Below are 18624 nucleotides of genomic sequence, written 5' to 3'. Positions count from 1 at the left end.
ACTAGTGAGAACAAACATTCTCACTAGTTCGACGGTCGAACAAATGAGAAAAAAAATTCTCACTAGTTCGACGATCGAACTACTGAATCGAACTAGTGAGAACAAATGTTTTTTTCATTCTTGGTATTTATGTAACTACAGAAAACAAACGTTTCTATGCAAACTCTACTTTACCAAAATGTTACAAGTATTCATTTTCATAACTAAAAAACAATAAACTTATTTCATTCATTCTACAGCTCACAGAGCCACTAGTAATATTAGTTGGGATTAAAAGAAGGTTGCACTTTCACCCTTAGATTAACAATGTACCTTTTATTTTTTCGGCTGCAAAAGAAATAAGACGAGATATTTTTCCAAATTGATTTTTTTAGCTCTAACACACCGAAAGCATGTTGACGTAGCATGCTATTTTAAATTAGAATTTTCAATTTTGGAATCTATCCAAGCCGTTATTCCATCTAACCTATCGTATCTCGAGAAATTGGGAATCCAAGGGCCCGTCGTCCACATTCCTTTCGCAAGGGAGCAGCGCCGAAACGCAATTTTAATTAAATATCGAACATTCCAAATAGCCCCGTCTTACAAACTGCTAATAAATAAAACAAAACAATATTTTACAACAAAATAAACGGTAGTTAAAAAAGATAACAGAGCTGGCGTTCGCTGAAATATTTACCCTCTGATAAATAGCTGTTGATGATTGAATACAAATATAACAGTAAGTACTTTCAGTCTTCTTTGAGCAGTAATCGTTAAAATGTAAGTATATGCCACAGCAATGTAACTTTAAAGCGTGTTAAACTAATTACTGGTAGAGATCAATTTCTAACATAAATACTTGGTTACAATATTATACCTAAAAAACAATGGATGCCGCCGCACGTAGTCACGTTGACACGACATGGCTTGCGCGTGGTCGCGCGGCGGCGGCGAGCGACGAGCGGCGAGCGCACCCACCCGACGTTTTTGCACTGGAAAAGCCTTTGCCTTTGCTTATTTTTTCAAAGACAGGAAGATAAACACAAATCCTGCTTAACAAACAACTATACGGCGAAGTTGAGCACCAATTGATAAAAACTGTTTACACATGTAATTGAACGGCGCTGTGCTGCGGATCAAAGGTGGCCGGGTCGGCGGCGCTTGCCCTTCAAGGGTTTTAATTTATGCCAAAAGAGGCTGCGGGCTGATATCGGCCCTCGCTCCAGTAAACCCTGAAATTGATATTTCAGGGTTTACTTTTAATCTACGAAGAAATCATAAATACACAGTAAATTCTTCTAACCAAAATACTATTTTTCTTACTAGTGTCAACTTTTGCGCTCTTCTTCTAACGATTAAAAAAAACCGGTCTAGTGCGAGTTAAATTTGCGTGAAGAGGGTTACGTACCATTTGTGGAATTCTCACGCAATGAACTCATCATTATCATCTGCAGCCTTCAGTGACCCACTGCTGGGCATAGGCCTCCTTCCGTCTCCGCCAACCATCTCTGTCCTGGGCCATACCCATCCAGTTGCAATGAACTATTTTTTATTTTTTTCAAAATTACAAAATTATTAATGGGGCTAACTCCATATTGTCGCCGATCTCTGACACACGCCGACGCGATTGCGTAAACGTAATGTGTATGAGAGCTTTTATTTATCGCAATGAAAAACCAGCAAAGTATATCGAATCCGCCAAAATTTGGCAAACTGTTCGATACGATCATCTATCCAATTTTTCTCGGATCAATAAATTTCATGAATTACAGCGGGAACTGTTTATTTTAATATAGTTTTGTTATTTTATAACATCATAGTGTAGTCATCAAAAACACGAAGGTGCATATTTAAAAACGTTTCTTCTAGCATATCGTCTACATAAATAATAATGTATATGCTTAATCCCGTTCGCACGGGAATCCCCGAATTATTTAGTTCTTGCTTTTTTGCTGTCAGTCATATTTCACGGGCGGTCGACGATAGCCGTGATAAAGTGACCGTGATCCGCCGAGCACCGAGCAGCGCCAACATTTCTATGGCGTTATTATACTCAGTACAAAAGCGAAATGTATGTGCATTATCTACATCGGGCTGTCACAGAGTTGTATTCTAGCAGAAAAAGTATAACACACCTACTTAGGTATTAGACTAAATATAAAAAAATAAAGAAATTTTTATTTGTTTTCTGTAAATAAACAAAACGTCATTGCTCTAATTTCAACGGACAACTCCGAAGACCTCAGGAGTCCGTCAGAGAACTACAAAGACTTGACACATGGCTCCATGTCAGAAACCACCGCCGCCACGCGCCGGCCCGGTCGTTATCCGACAACCGTTCAGCAGTCCGGCGAACAGAATGAACCGCAAGATGACGTCAGCTGTTGGCTGCCGCACAGTATATTATGTTGTTATTATTGTTGATGGGACAGTTAGTGATATTATGAAAGCGCTCCCATGTTTGCCTCGTAGAAATTGAATTTTTAAAATAATAAATATCAATACATTTTAGATAATTAATATAATTCCTGTTTTCTAAATTCCAGGTCCGCCGGGACCGCCCGGCAAGCGAGGCAAGAAGGGCAAGAAAGGAGACTCCGGAGAACCCGGACCACCGGTACGTGCACTTACCCTAACCTCTACACCGAAACAACGCGAGACTGCCACACAAAGTAGACTGGAGTGATATCTAGTTCATTGTTCCGTCACGCTTGACCCTCGCGGTGGTTCGGTGAGAGAAGTAAGAGTTCTTAGTGCAAAAAAAGATAAGCTTGTAGATTCAGAGAGCACACTGCAGTATTCGCGCTGGCTTCATTTGATTTGCTTTTTTTCAGGGCTTAACCGGGGCGCCTGGCAAGAACGGATTCCCGGTACTAATTTTTGACTTATATTATTGCTAAAAATCCTTTTCTGTACATAAAAAGATACTAATTTATTCAGCTTCAAATTATCACAACTATTTCAATTTCTCTGAACTTGTCACCCTGTCCCTACGGCTCGTGACTTTCTGTCTCATTTCCTGGATCTGTACCGGTATGACGTTTCAGGGGAGCAAAGGCGAAAAAGGCGAGCGAGGTTTCATGGTAAGCGCCGGTCGCCGCTACTAGAGTACTTACTAACTATATTCGTGGCGCTTTTATCATGTGATTCACCAACAAAACATACATATATAAATATAAACAAATGACGCATATTTATCTTCTAAATAATGGTCCACAATAACCACAGAATAAATTAAGCGCCACGGATTTTTGTAGATCATCTGAATATTAGTGCTAGCATCTTGCCTAACCTTTGTACTTACATCAATTTTAGCTGCTTTTTGTTGTGCTTAAGTAGATGAGAATCGGCGGTTTATACTTAAGTCAGTTCCTCACAAAAAAACATGCTATATTGCAATAGTAAATATACTGAAATATGGACATACAGAATCTGATTCTCTCTTTGATTAGATATTGTTTGAGTTTACTTCCCTGCCCTTATTTACTGTGTTGGGACATCTTAATGTAATTACTTGTTTACAATCTGATCTCTACACGTTCTTTTCTTTTGAACTCTATTTTTTCATATACTCCTTACTTTTGATTACAATAATAGTATATAAGCTATTTAAAATATTATATATAGTAATAATTTTAATAACATACACTCTAGCTTACATGAATGTTTTCAATTTCAGGGCCCCATCGGGCTGGACGGGCCGAAAGGAGATCCGGTGAGTGCGAGCTGGACATCGTAGGCTTTATCATTGAAATACGTGACCCATAGTCAGTCAATTCGTGACGTCCTTGCTTTCCACAAGCTTATTTGTTAGATAAATTAATAAATCTTCCACTTTCAATATTAATTTCGCTACAACTTTTGAACGGCTGAACCGATTTTGATCAAACACCTATCTAATAACCACCGCAAAAAAATATATCAAATAAAAAAACTGCATTCAAATTGGTTCACTAATTAATGGGCTACGGTGCCACATACACAGACAGACAGACACTTAGCAGTCAACTTATAACACCTTCTTTTTGCATCGGGGGTTAAAAAATATACTTAGTATCCTTTTGGTAATTACCAGTATTCGTAATATACAGATATAGATATAAAAATTTCTGATTTAAGTATATCTCATATTTTAATTCTTAGGATTTTATTTTATTACATAAGTAAAAATTTCAAGCGACCGTTAACTATTGTTACTTTTGACTATGTCGATTAAGAAATGACATTGCTGTGTTTCCAGGGTCGGCCAGGGGACAAGGGGCAGAAAGGCGAGCACGGCAGTCCAGGGTTCGATGTCTTCTCAGCTGTCAAGGTATAATATAAGTATATTGTAAATCAGCAACGGGTTTATGCGACTCGATTTCGCATACCTGTTCCAAAGCTGTGAATGGTTTTTATGGATTTTTTCATGATGTTTCCTTTTTAAAGGTTCCTCTTTTTCAATTTAGTTGAATTAATTAAGCAAATATAATAAATGATACACCTTTAGGTGTCTTGTGTGTGTGGAAATCACAACATGTATTGGTGAAAACCACAAGAAAATCCGTGCAGCAGTTTTTGATTTCATCAAGAACTGACAGCCAGACAACGGGAAGCCACTTTTAAACTATGTATAATATAGTGATAGGAATTTTGTGAGGATTTTAAAAAGAAACAAATTATAACAATTGCAGGGAGTGAAAAGATCGGTGGACAACTTTAAAATGAGTCCGTACACGACGGCCGAGATCATAGCCGTGAAGGTGGTACTCTCTGCTACTACCGCTGTTGTCCTTGTGCTCAGTAGTTGCGCTCCGCCAAGCTTTACATTGCGCACTTTTTGTTATTTTTGATATTCATTTCTTTACATTTATTATAGTAGGTAGAATGGAACAGATGTCTCAACTTCACACGTTTATCGACGCTTGCCTGTTATCCGGTTATTTTTTTAATAACATCTATTTCATTATTTGATGTATATTTTAAGTATTGCAATCTATTTTTGCTTTTGGCATCCAGTGTTTTGTTGCACATCACGATGACGTAACAACGTTATTATTGTATTTACTCATCCATAATAGTAAATCCTTAATATTATTTTATGAGGAGGTCTTGTATTGGCTCCAAGAACATTAAATGATTATTTAATTTTTAAAAATCTTTAACACAATCAACATCATTATAAAATTAGAGTTTAAAAATGGAATACTAAATGTATTGATAATAAGATTTTTTTTTTAATTTAATCTATACTGCGGAGGTCTTTTATTTATCTTTTCCAAATGGCAGTGAACCAATATCGTTGGAAAGCATCCAGATCGTCGCGCCATCTCTTTAGCAAGACAATAATGATTTATTTTCTTGATTGATTATTCAACGATAAAACACATTAATAATTTGTAAGATGTTGTAATTTTTGTAGAGATAACATAAAATATACTTTCGATTACTGTTTGATGAACAGGAATTAAATAAGAATTATTCACAGGTCCTTCCGTTAAATTAAAATATTTCACGTGTGTGATACGTCATCGTGATAGAGCTGTATGTGCGTGTGAGTGTTGATATTGACGTAGTGTGCACTGTGCGTGTGTAGGGGCTGCAGGCGGCCGGACACAACGTCTCCGCGCACACCGTCATACAACTCAAGGTGGGTCTTGTAAACAGTTTGAATTAACGCTATTTTTCTCTCGAGCATATTATACTTGTGTCAAAAATTTCTACAAAACCCATCCAGTAGTTTCTGATTTAAAACATACTTTCAACCAGACTTTGATCGCTATGACAATGCTACGGCGTACAATAAAGCTACGAATATTGTAACTCAGTCGTATAGCTACGAGTTTTTGTGTCCATATTAATTAATTTATTTTTTTCATACTTTTTTTAAATTTTGTCCATTGCTTGTCTCAGCAAAAGGTATCATTTATGTTACTCGCCAGTCATGGTCTACGCATGGCATTTGTTGTTACAAAATGTTTGTCAAAATATTTTATTGTTTGCTTTTGTTACTTTTAAAAATTTATAGGTACTTCAATAGCATATAAATATTTTGATGCTCTCCCATTCTGAGATCAACACTAATTATAACTCACAATAGTTAAAAATGATAATCAATACATATAAAAAAAACAGTAGAAAAAAAATAGGTAAATATAAAGGCTGCCACACACCCGATACGTCAGGTGCGATCAGGTGTGTGGCAGCCTTAAAACGGACGAATATAAGACTAATCATTACGTTTTATAGGGAGAACCCGGTGAACCCGGTCCGCCAGGTCCAGCCGGCCCACAAGGGCCTGAGGGCCTACCTGGGCACGACGGCCGCACGGGGCCCCCGGGGCCAGCTGGGCCCGCGGGCGCTGCAGGGCCTATGGGGCCCGCCGGACCTATCGGGCCTATTGGTCCTATCGGCCCGGCAGGACATAAGGTAACACGTTCAATATCTTTTTGTTATGAAGATTTGAAATTCGCAGCATAAGATTATATTTGTGTTCATAACGTAAATATCATATTAAGTTTCTCTGCAGTTTTTATGTTTGTAATTTTATCGCTTAACGAACTACAGATTATTTCACTTGTTAATGCATATTTACAAATTTTTGATATATTGTTATTTCAGGGTGACAAAGGCGACAAAGGCGAGCGCGGATTTACGACGACTCTGAAGGGCGACGCGTTCCCGACCGGCATCATCGAGGGCCCGCCGGGCCCGCCCGGGCCTCCCGGTAATGCCACCCTGAGCTCTTACAGCATGCCAGTGACCAATGCTACACGGTTATAATATTTCACTTGTATGTAATAGCTCAAATGTTCAGAGTAATAAGAAGTAGATGACGTAGTTGTTTTGTTACATTGAAAAATTATATCAAGCTATATGATATTTCATGGCGACTGTATACGGGTAAGTGGTGTAAGGATCAGTGCTGGGTTACGGAACCTATTAATATTTTTGCGTTTGCTACTACTAATTCTTCCAATAGTCAATCCAGCACTGGTGATTTACTAAAACTAAGTAATTGTACAGTAGTTGTATTTTTATAATTTTGCTAGCTTCTACTAAATAAAAATAACTGCCCATAATTGCCCTACTATATTTACAGAAGTAATTTTGCAAGCAATGTCGGTAGGGAATATTTTTTGCCAAATATGATTTAACAAATCCGCTTTATTCACAATCACATTAAAAAACAATTTATTACACAAAAACCGTATCCTTGTTTTTGTAGTCTCCTTAAGCAAGTTTTATCTCCCATTTCCAAACACCTGAAAATAAGTTCAATACTTAATAAAAGTTCAAAAGCACGAAGTTGACATCAGTTTTGTTTTAAATTACTCTTTAGCTACAATAGTACTAAATGTTTTTAAATAAATGTAGAAAGCATATGGTATTTTTATCATATATTGAGAAATGAAGAAAGTTGAAACTTAAAGGCTTGGAGGGCGCGCGAGGAGAGCGCGGGGAGGCGGGCGCGGCGGGGCCCGCCGGGCCGCCCGGGGACAAGGGCGCGCGCGGCAAGCGCGGCAAGCGGGTAACTACCGCTCGCAGACACACAGCATTCAAACCTTTATATTATGCGCATGGAACTCTCGCTGACAACTAAATACTTTGAATTTTTCTAAATCGAAATCTTAAATCGAGACGATACGTGTTTTTTCAACTTTTACTGTCGATTTCAACTCCGTAGTGGACTATAAATCTCCCTTCCTTCATACTAGTCTCTATTTACTTTGTATAATATATCCTTTTCCTGGCACTCGCATTGAGCATGTTCGCATGTATTATCTGTTTCTACTCGTAGACGGTATCGGTACAAACGATAACTTTTAGTTACTGTGCGTTCGCAAAGCTTTATTTAATCAATTAACTCGAAGTCGCAACAGCCGCAATAGTAAGCTTCAAACGGCTACGTCCACGCAACTAACTCACGGTAATTATCATTATTTGTTGACATTTTGTGAAATAAATCAAACATAATTTTGTGAAATGCTAAACTTACAGCGTGATATTTCAGGTAAATCTGGCGAAGCAGGTCCGCAAGGTCCGCCCGGGCTCGACGGGGCTCCAGGCACTCCAGGTGTACAGGGCCCACCTGGAAAACCGGTTAGTTACAATACTTTACAAATTAAAACACATCATACTTAAGGTGTATGGTATAAGAACCATAATTATTTAAAATATACCCTATAACGTGATAAATATTTTATTATGTATCGTATTACAGGGCGAATTGGGTCCAAAGGGTTCGAAAGGAGAATACGGAGACATGGGGTCACCAGGTATGCTAGGCGCGCCGGGGCTGCCGGGTCCTCCGGGCTACCCGGGGCTCAAGGGCGAGAAGGGGGATAAGGGGGACTCGGTGAGTACACAAGAAATTTATTTGATCTCAAAATATCGTCCAACTCAATTCTGTTGATCCTAACATTTATTTATAAGCTTAAATATATGAAAAAAATTATTGCACAAAAATACAATTAAATAGTAAAAGTACAACGGGCGGACTTTAATGCTAAAGCATCATCTAACAGTCTCACTGTGAGTCGTGTGGAGAATGCTATGTGGGTGCAGAATAATAGAATATACTATTGTAATAGTTTCTGACTTATAAAATTCACTAGATTCACCATAGAGCTAAGCTTCCGTGGTAATGTTATTAATTAAAAGTCAGTCAGCCAAAATTAAAAGTATTCTATGTTACTTAGGAATAATATGGGTTTCTACTTGTAAAAATATTTTGAAAATTGAGTTAAGTAGTTTCAATTTACCTTCTACACATTAATTAACTAATAATTTATTTATTATTAATTTTCCTATAATGGTGTAATTATTGTATAAAATGCTTTGACTTTGGAAAAGTAAACTTACTTCTATGTTGTTCTATGCGCGGCGGCGGCGGTACTAGAAGTACAGGAAGCTGAGAAGACGACAGGTGAATATCTAATGTAGCTATTTACTTTATAGTGGCTTTATGATGGCCAAATAACAGGTATACATTTTAGTTTTGTAATTTTAGGGCCGGCAGTTAACATGGAAAACAATGTCAGACAAGTGTCCACCTCTAGCAGCGTTTTTCATCACATTTTCACACATTTCCTGCGTTATCTCGAATCTTTTGTATTAATTGCTGAAGGTTCATTGGCCTGTTAGCATAGATAAGTCCTTGAGTAAAACGTTTTAATAATTAAAACACGTTGTTCCGCCGTAAAACGCTCCATAATAAATTTGCCGTATCTACACGAAGTACGTTGCATGTACTTCTGTCTTCTGTCATATTTACCAAACGAAATGGTGGCAAAAAGTTGTATACCTCCAAGTTGGCCACCCGTCAGTACAAAAATAGGTACTTTCCAGAATCATGTTTGGAGAGTTTCAATCACCGCAAGTATCACTGGTCAAACATACCACATTATGCTATTAGGAGGTTTATATTAATAAACTCCGAGATCCTGTATGTTCGGGTATGTTAATCGTGCTACACAAAAAAAGAGATATAGTTTATTTTAACGTTGGTGAGTATGAACATGTTTATTGAGAACTGTTAATCTTTATGCCCACTGTTGAATTTGCAGGGAGACGGCACTGGGTACGAGCTGTATGGCCATGAAATTGTAAGTATACACTCTTCGTTTTATAGTATTTTGTCAATTAGGTATTCAATATGGTATACATTATATTTCATTGTCTGACAAAAAATAACTTTGCAACTTTATCATTATTCTTCGAAGCGGACAAATAATTGTCTGCTTTGAGAATATTGTTTTCGCAGATGTTTGTTTATATGTTGCATTCTCTTTCTAACAGATACAAAGAACAGAAAGAGCAGATGTTTTTGTATTCATGTCCATCAATCAGCTTTTTGATCTAGATTTTGTACTGAATCTATTCCAATATCTTCATTATATTAAAAATCACAATAATCTATCACTGCATAATGAAATTTTCAAAACCTACATTGTAATTTCGACAAATTGTTTCACATAATTAATATTTTGCAACAAAGCAGAATTGAACTTTTTATCTGCTTTTCAGCAACTCTAGCTAGCTCTAGCAGAAATGTAGACTTAAGCTGCCTGTCACGGATATAGTCTGCCTGCATGAGCCGCCGGCCGCGCCCGTTTCAAAAATCATTAAAATTTTCAATGATTTTTGCAGTAGGTCCAAAGAAGTCAAAGTACTTAGACCAACTCTGTAAACAAGCATTGAGTGGCTAGGCTATTCTCTATCGCAATGTCCACTTTGACATCCCATTTTAACAATCTTACTACTTCTAAATCTTACACGTATACAGATTTCTAAATTTTAAATCAAAATCAGAACAAAGGATAAATAAATGATACAGTAATGTTATAATATTACATGTTATGTACAGATGATGGGCCCCCCGGGCGCCCCGGGCCCAGCGGGCCCTCCGGGCGTGGCGGGCCCGCCCGGCATCAAGGGCGACAAGGGCGAACCTGGCATTCGCGGAAAAGCGGTACGTTTTATGTTATATGCTTATAGAAATAAAGTGGATACTTCATGGAGCACAAACGTGGAAAACCACGTGATACTCAGAATGCTGAGAAACTGTGTCCATCAACTTTAACCCAACTATGCTCCACCGCCATAATTATATCAGAGAATACAAAAACCAAATATTTCAAATTCGCTGAACCTGAACCTAGGTAGGTTCAGCCAATTTGAAATATAACTATGGTTTTAGGCTGTACCTTTTTCATTTGCTTGATTGCTATAATGGTAGTATATACGAGTATGTCATTGTTATTGCGCTTTTCTTGATTTTGTCTATTTATTTTCTTTATAATGTGAGTGTTGGTAGCATCAACCTTTTATCTATCTCACAGATACAAAAACACATTGAAGATCTATCTACATTTTCCATTTTCAGGGTGAGAGAGGAGAGAAGGGAGACGCAGGACCTATGGGGCTGCCGGTAAGTACTCGTAATTTATTCAGTTTTACCATAAATATCAATAGGTTTTATATATAGTTAACGCTATTTATTTTGCTATATACTTTACAAAACCTCATCCTATAAAATGTGTTCCAGTAAAATTAATGCATTTTCAATGAATGCTTGTAATGAGAACGTTACATTTGTGTTGTTTAGGGTCCTGTTGGCCTGCCGGGCGAGCAAGGCCGGCCGGGCGAAATCGGATCGCGGGTGAGATTTCTACATTCTGTTATAATATTATATGTAATTATATATCCTACTGTACTCAAAATAATTTACTAACCAATAACAACTGATTACTAAACATCAAGAGTGCAATAAGATTAAACTCATTTATGTATATGTATATGTATAGTATGTATGCAACCACGGTATAACAATGGATTATGTTGTTGGTGAAGGCATGAAAATGCATGTAGTCTAAAGTTTTGGTTTATACTACGGATAGATTCGTAGAGTTTACACAACAATTTTGTTCCCAAAATTAATACGAAAAGACTAAAGAAATAATTTTTAATTTGTCTGTCAAAGAATTCTAAGCAGATCTCTTGATAAATAAGTATCTCAGTAATATTAAATAAATACTTAGTTCCCATGTTGGTGTGAGTCAAGGCTTTAGACTATGCGTAGCCTAGCGTAGTAGACTAGCGTACAGAGTGAAGCGTGGTTACTAACCCGGGCTGTGGTGTGGGCAGGAGAACCGCTGGCCGCCGGAGTTCGCGTTCACGTAGTGACGCGAGCGGCGCGAGCGCGCCGAGCGCCGAGCGCACGCCGCGAGCGACACACTCCGCTTGTAATATTTGTACGTAACTCGCTTAGATGTAATTCCTCGTTTACACTGAGATGTTACCAAACTTAGATTAAGTGTTACAAACTATGTAAAGACGATATTTTTCATTAATTTAGCAATAAGTTTTTACGGTACGTTTTATTGAATTCCACGCGGGTGCGTCTAGTTCGTATCTTTATGTCTCCATTGCAGTGAGTACTGCCACCGACAGTGTCGTAAGCGTTTGAAGTACTCGCAAGTCTAGTCAAGGGGTGCCACATCCCACAGAGTGCATTGCTGCAGTAAGTGGCATAAGCAATGCAGCTGTCTCGTAGTATTGCTCTGTTGAGAGAATATGGTTTAGGTATTCAGTTTCGCAAAAAGTAAGACAATACACCAGTATTTATATTTTACATATACTTATAGCCTACATTAGTTAAAATATCAAGCATCTATGTAAGTACTAATTTAAAAAATGTATTATAAAAATTCATAGCATAAATGTTAATAAAACATAGCTTGAGTAGTTTTAAGACCATGGACCTAACAATTTAGCTGAACTGTATCATACCCTTTTATACTACTTTATAGAATAACATAAATAAATCAACGATCAGAGTGACTATTTTTAAATAATGTACCTAATTAAGAACATAACAATATTTGTATATTTGATCTATATAATGTCAGCGTATAGTTCGGGTGCCAAGTAACGTAAGACATACCTCAGTAGGTACGAATACATTAACTAATATATCATACACCTCGTGTAGGTACTTGTATGTGATATGCTAGAGTTACGATGTAAGATTACTATTGTCGTGTAAGAATACGTCTCATCATATCTTTCATATTGTATCGATTTATAAGTATTTATTGTACAAGTTGTTAGATTTTACGCCTAATTGCCTATTTATAATAATTATGATTATATTGACTTTCCCCTTAATCCTGTATAGTGTTGTAAGTGTAATGTATAGCCGACGCAGGCCTCGTTGTCAGCGCTGCAGCGCCGCCGGCAGCCGCGCGCCGCCGGCGGCGCCGCGAGCCGCGCCCGCCGGCGCCCGAGCGACCGTCCCGAGGGGGCGCGGGGCGGCTCCCTGCGCCCGCCTCTTCTTGTAACTTAATGTACCTACCTTAATGTTGACTTGTGCGTATTGACTATTTCATCACTCTCTTATTGTTCATTCTCTTGATGTATTATACTAGTATTGTGTCGTCACAACTATAACATCGGTTTTACGCTACTACTGTTTAAACTATTTAGTAGGAATCGAAAGCGAGATTTGTTGAGACATCGTGAGCTGCAAAATAATTACGGAAAATAGGTAGACATCAGTAGCACTCTCCAGCTCTTTTTCAAAATGTTTGAATATTCTTATTTTTCAATGCTTTAAAAAATTATGAAGAAAAGTGCTATTATTAATATAAAAAAATATAAAAATATCTATCGCGATGCATCATGATCCTCACAACACGGAATGTACAAAATGATATTGTCACATTAGGTTAAACACTTTAGATAGGGTACCTTGTATTGATATTCCAATTGCGTATGTATTAATTAAAACGATTGATTCCTTCATTATTCAATAAATTTAACAGTCAAATGTTTATATTTTTTTGATGTCATTTCGCATTAAAAATACGCCATGTTAAAATTGTATACAGCCTTCATTGTTAAATTAAATAAGAATGATTTAAAGCCTTCTTGATCAAATTATTTGACGTTTAAAATTTGAATGTATTTCAACGTATCATAAGAAGACTCAAACGTAAATACTTCTGCACGCTTCTTACTATATATTAAGTTAGGATTATAAGTTTGCTGTTAAGAACTTACTTTTTTATGAGAATCGAAAGTTGTCATTTGTACCATACGTCACACGAGCGTAAGATATTGTTGTTTATAAATTATTTTGGATGAAAATAAATATTTGCATGCCGTGCAACCCGTCTTTCTCTTGAACCTTCTCCTTCCATTCTGGTTTCTTGTCTGTGGACATGCTGGTCGCCTGCAGTGCCGCATGCAGCCGAGCCGCCACATCGCACCCACTGAGCGCGCTGCATGTCGCCGTCCGCGAGGCGCGGTGTGGCGCCCGGCTAACGTGTGCGTTGTTCCGCAGGGCCCGCCCGGACTCGACGGCATGAAGGTGAGTCTCGCCCGCCGACTACGATGCGCCACGCCTGCCCACGAACATACATTACATGTCTCACAAATAGCTACCGTTAACACATCAAATATTCTTCATAATTTAAATATGACACTTAAATAGTTTTTATATTAATCCACTAAATTTAAAGACACTACTACTCAAATTAGTGTCGAAAATACACAATGTATTTATTTGATGAGTTATTTAGAAAGAATGCACCGTGCTCCGACATTGCTGAATGTTCAATCCCAGCTCCATACTGTCGCCGAACTCCGTCACGTGAATGAGTGAACATTGCGCAGTCAGTATGAGTGCTTTTATTTACCGCAATTAAAAGATAACAATGTATACCAAATCCGCCAAACTTTGGCAAACTGCTCGACGACGGTGTGTAGCCGGCATAAAATACTGAATAAAAGTTAATTCAAAGTCAAATAAACTTAGAACTCCGTAGAAATATGATTATTTTAATAGAAAGTAAAGTAAGTAATAGTATAGTGGTGCACATACATACATAGAATAGAAGTTTAGTAATATAGATACCAACATTCAAAAAACTTTTGCCTCACGTCGTCAAATAGATATAAATGTAACACTTAATTGCCAGGGCGCGCAAGGCGAGCCTGGCTCGAAGGGCGAGCGCGGGGACCCCGGACTGCCCGTATGTATCTCCACTGGTGTCGCTGTTCTCTTTGTACACATCGCTCATGTACTAACTTATTAACCTTGCATACTTTACAGGGAACCGATGGCATACCCGGACAAGAAGTTAGTATATTATATTTTGTTCTTATCATCTATTATTTTGATATTGTTATTACTTTATGTATCAATTTAATTTTCCCATAGGGTCCTAAGGGCGACAAGGGATACAAAGGAGAGCCCGTAAGTGAAGCGCCGGCCGTGCTCGCTCTGTGCTTTATTCTAATTTTCCCGTCACGAATACCATACCGCAATGGCATGTTGTACTAACGAGACTGCATATTTACTGGTGGATATTTTATGCTTAAAATACCTATATAAAATAGAACGCATGGAGCAAAGGTGAACAGTAGAATATAATTTAAAGAGTTAACTGATCGGTTGTAAATTTCAGGGCCCAGTCGGCAAGCGCGGTCGCAAGGGAGACAAAGGTGACAAGGGGGAGCAGGGGGTGCCGGGGCTGGACGCGCCGTGCCCGCTCGGGCCCGACGGCCTGCCGCTGCCCGGCTGCGGCTGGAGGCCCAACAAGGTACGTCCGCCAAGGGTTGCATGGCTGGTGAACTGCTACAGATCGTATAGTTATTGTATGCAATAATAACAATAGTGTAAGAGCTTACTATAGAAAGAGACATTAGACTGACCACAGCGGACAATATGATGAACATTTTGTTAAAATTATAAAATAAAATACCTAATGTCTCAATCTCGAGATAGCTCAGCTATGTCTGCTTCAAACAAGTAACTATAATTCTCTTATTTTGTTTTTTAATATTAACACTTATTTACTGAAATAGCTAAAAAAATCTGTAATACGAATAATGAATCCATTTTTACCCAAAACCCCATTATTATATTTAAATAAAATATTATAAAAAAGGTTACAGCAATTGCAAATACGTAGATCTCTTTAGTTGGTCTACATTCACTATAGAATGGTTCATATAGGACAGGTAAGTTATTTTGACTTCACTAATCTCTATGTTTTATTATATTGCATTTAATACGTGGTTTTGGGTAGTTGTAACGCTAACTCTAACTAACACCGGACACAGGACCTCGGGGCGGTGTCTGCGCGCGAGTCGGTGGTAGGGGTGGACATGGAGGAGGAGGAGGAGGAGGAGCCGGAGGGGGAGGGGGAGGCGGGGGAAGAGTATGACCGCGACGACGAATTGGAGCCGCCGCGCGACTACGACGACTACAACGACAACGCGCACCACTCGCGGCACCACGACTGAACCCACTAACCACTCGCGCTATAAACTATACTACATTACTTCTATCGGATCAATGTTCAATCTTTTGGTTAGGAACATTCTCTGGGTTGTCATTGTCAGCCAAATTACTTTGTACAAATGTCTGAATTACTTAATAGCTTAAAAATAAAATTAAAAGAGCTGCACACTAACTCTTGACTTTTAGAACGTGAAATCGGGCACCCGAGGTTATTTGGCACTACTATTACGATTAGGTTATTTGCATGACTCTTGTCTCATATTTCTTTTTGATATTCTCTATGACTTTATAATAACTTCATGTTGGATGTGGTGGTGGTGTAACATTACTCCTAATACTAATTAAGGTGAGATTTAGTTCTGTTGACATGTTTAAATTTAAGTACTTGCGGCTTGCAAAGGCAATAAAAGAAGATTGGAAACGAAAATTAGTCTTAATAAAATTGTAATTGATAGTCATAAAATACCTGCTATTTGCTTCGGGAATCTTTCTAAATATTAGTACCACATACACAAATTAGCGTAAACTTTTTTTTTTTACATTATAGGTATACTGTGAAACTTCGTGCTGTTCCTGTATATTGAAAGGTTATTGTTGATCGTTCCAGGAGGCGGTGATGGAGTGGGTGCGCCGGAGACTGGACGTGGACAACGATCTGCCCGTGTGAGGCTCTGCGCGCCTCGTTCACCGACTCCATGCTGCGTGGAATGTGCGCCCAATTGTTTATTTTCAAATCATTACTAGATCTACTGGTATTAGATTGTTTAAATATTTGATATAGAATATGCTTAAAATTATATCTATGTTACGGACCGAGTGATTTATTAGATGAGCAGCTTGAATAATGCCCTAAAGGAATTATGTTCGTTATCTATTTCGGCTGACAGAACAATTAAAATAGGTATCACTACTACTAACTACAAAAGTTCGTGGACAGAAACAAATTGCTGTAAACCTGGTCCGTAACATTTATACCAAACTTCTAATTGGTACCCACCTGTATTTTTAAATTTATTAAATGTAATCATGAACTGCTAATTATTTGCTCTCTGACCTATTAGATGACGATTCTTTTATGTTAATGTACTTTTGAATCTACTAATAAAAAAGACCTCTCATTCGAATAGTATAGGAATTAGGTACTAAAAGACTGTATTATATTCCGAAAGAAGCATTTTTTTTAAATAACGCGTAATATTTGCCCGTAAACTAGTAAAATTTGTAATGTCCGATTGAATTTATGTGCTTTATAATTTTTTAAACATTTCTTGCATTGACTATATTTTCATATTTTTAGGTTAATTTTAATTTGGATAATAATATACTAATGGTAAAGTATGTGAAAAATTATACAAAATGCTTTACATATAACGTATATAATGTAGGACTCATGCAACTAGGATAACATTACCAAGGTTACAGGGAAGTTTAGCTAATGAATCCAATCGTTCTCTTGTATATAATGTGCTCATGTGTTAACAATGTACTAAGTATCAGTACAATGCTAAATGTAGAGAAAACACATCTTACCATATCAATTGTAATCAAAAGTCCACAATATCGTAGGTATCGTAGCCGCCGAGCTTGTCCGGGAGAGTTGGACTACTGTGTAGTCATTGTAAATATATTGTAAAATAGCAGTAGGACCCAACTCGATGTTTTACTGAATTATTGATTTTTATAAGTTATTTATGGTAACGTTAAGTTATTTGTGTTAACTACCATGTTTGACGTATATTATAATATAACAAATCTATTTTAAGCCAAAGTATTGCAAAGTTATACATCCTTTTAATGAAAAAATGATTACGACTGTAAATATTGTATACAATATGTTAGCAGCGAGATATAATCACACAATGTATGTTACCCGCCAGCGTGCAGTTGGTGTACATGCTGTCTTGACAAGCTCGCCGCGTTGGAGCTCCCATTGTCTGCTTTGGATGATATGTATTACGTAGCAACATGTAGATTTATACGACATAGATTTTGTACTTCAACTGTAAATAAAATTAAAATATTGTTAATTTTTCATTTTCGTATCATTTATTTAAGCCAACTTTTCATACCTACAATTTACGAAAAACATTTACGGTACGTTAAAATGAAAAACCTTACCTTAAAATTTTAGTGATTCGGCTATGATTTTACAGCAGCACGCCTGCCTGGCGAGCGACAAACATTAGGAATGCTATCCACGGGAGGATATGGAATATTTATTCTAGGGCTAAACCAAAGACATCTTAGACATTATGGATTGAATGTGATTTACCTACTTCCAGGAAAAAAAACATTATCTTTCATAGAGAGTGTGTGTTCTATCTACATCTTTTTTTTTTATTTTATTTTATTTTATTTTTTAATTATAATAATATATATCTTTATTCATCTCACACAATTGTTACTAGAGGTATTATCCTTAAAACTAAAGAACAGTTTCCTTAATGCTAGAAATTGTGAGAGAATGGTGTCCGAGATAAGTTTCAAAGAAACTTGTAATACAGATCACCAAGAATCACACAAAGTTCGAGTAGAAAACTAAAATATGCTAGTTTGGATATTGATTGACTTGTTGATGTGCCAGAACATATGAAAATCAAAGATACTTAAACAAAGTCAAAATATTTTAACTTAGTTTGCTACAAACTCGGTTATATAAGAACGAGGAGTTGTGTGTGTTTGCGCGGAGTGAGTGTATTTCGTGGGTGTATTGGTAAAAAAAAAAAAATTGAGTATATAGTAGTAAATAGATTTTTACATATATGAAATAAATGAATAAAAAATAAATTAATGTATATGTTCAAACTTTAGATCTTTGCAATACGGAAAAACGAAAACGTTGAGTTAAA

The 18624-nt window shown here is 37.3% G+C and overlaps 1 protein-coding gene across 14 annotated transcripts in view; it reads left to right on the top strand.

The window, feature by feature from the left end:
- LOC128672643 (uncharacterized protein) overlaps positions 1-17809 on the top strand; it is a 315359-nt gene extending 297550 nt beyond the window's left edge. For 2 of the 14 annotated variants that reach the window (XM_064436154.1, XM_053749923.1), the window contains exons 2-23: positions 2529-2599; positions 2817-2852; positions 3030-3065; positions 3662-3697; positions 4223-4294; positions 4656-4724; positions 6211-6390; positions 6583-6688; positions 7976-8064; positions 8186-8320; positions 8864-8890; positions 9522-9569; positions 10331-10435; positions 10850-10894; positions 11072-11125; positions 13706-13837; positions 14448-14501; positions 14582-14608; positions 14690-14725; positions 14937-15071; positions 15595-16121; positions 16383-17809. In XM_064436154.1, coding sequence (XP_064292224.1) covers positions 2529-2599; positions 2817-2852; positions 3030-3065; positions 3662-3697; positions 4223-4294; positions 4656-4724; positions 6211-6390; positions 6583-6688; positions 7976-8064; positions 8186-8320; positions 8864-8890; positions 9522-9569; positions 10331-10435; positions 10850-10894; positions 11072-11125; positions 13706-13837; positions 14448-14501; positions 14582-14608; positions 14690-14725; positions 14937-15071; positions 15595-15777 — 1676 coding nt within the window. In that variant the 3' untranslated portion in view covers positions 15778-16121; positions 16383-17809. Of the gene's footprint in view, positions 1-2528; positions 2600-2816; positions 2853-3029; positions 3066-3661; positions 3698-4222; positions 4295-4655; positions 4725-5557; positions 5612-6210; positions 6391-6582; positions 6689-7975; positions 8065-8185; positions 8321-8863; positions 8891-9521; positions 9570-10330; positions 10436-10849; positions 10895-11071; positions 11126-13705; positions 13838-14447; positions 14502-14581; positions 14609-14689; positions 14726-14936; positions 15072-15594; positions 16122-16382 lie in introns of all 14 variants that reach the window. The other 12 variants (XM_064436155.1, XM_053749926.1, XM_064436156.1 and 9 more) reach the window with 10 other exon arrangements.
- Positions 17810-18624: the final 815 nt, after the last annotated feature.

The sequence above is a fragment of the Plodia interpunctella genome, chromosome 9 (genome assembly GCF_027563975.2).
Source record: "Plodia interpunctella isolate USDA-ARS_2022_Savannah chromosome 9, ilPloInte3.2, whole genome shotgun sequence".
Lineage (NCBI taxonomy): Eukaryota > Metazoa > Arthropoda > Insecta > Lepidoptera > Pyralidae > Plodia > Plodia interpunctella.
Note: the sequence above shows the minus strand (reverse complement) of the source record. Positions and strands in the feature narration are given on the sequence as shown.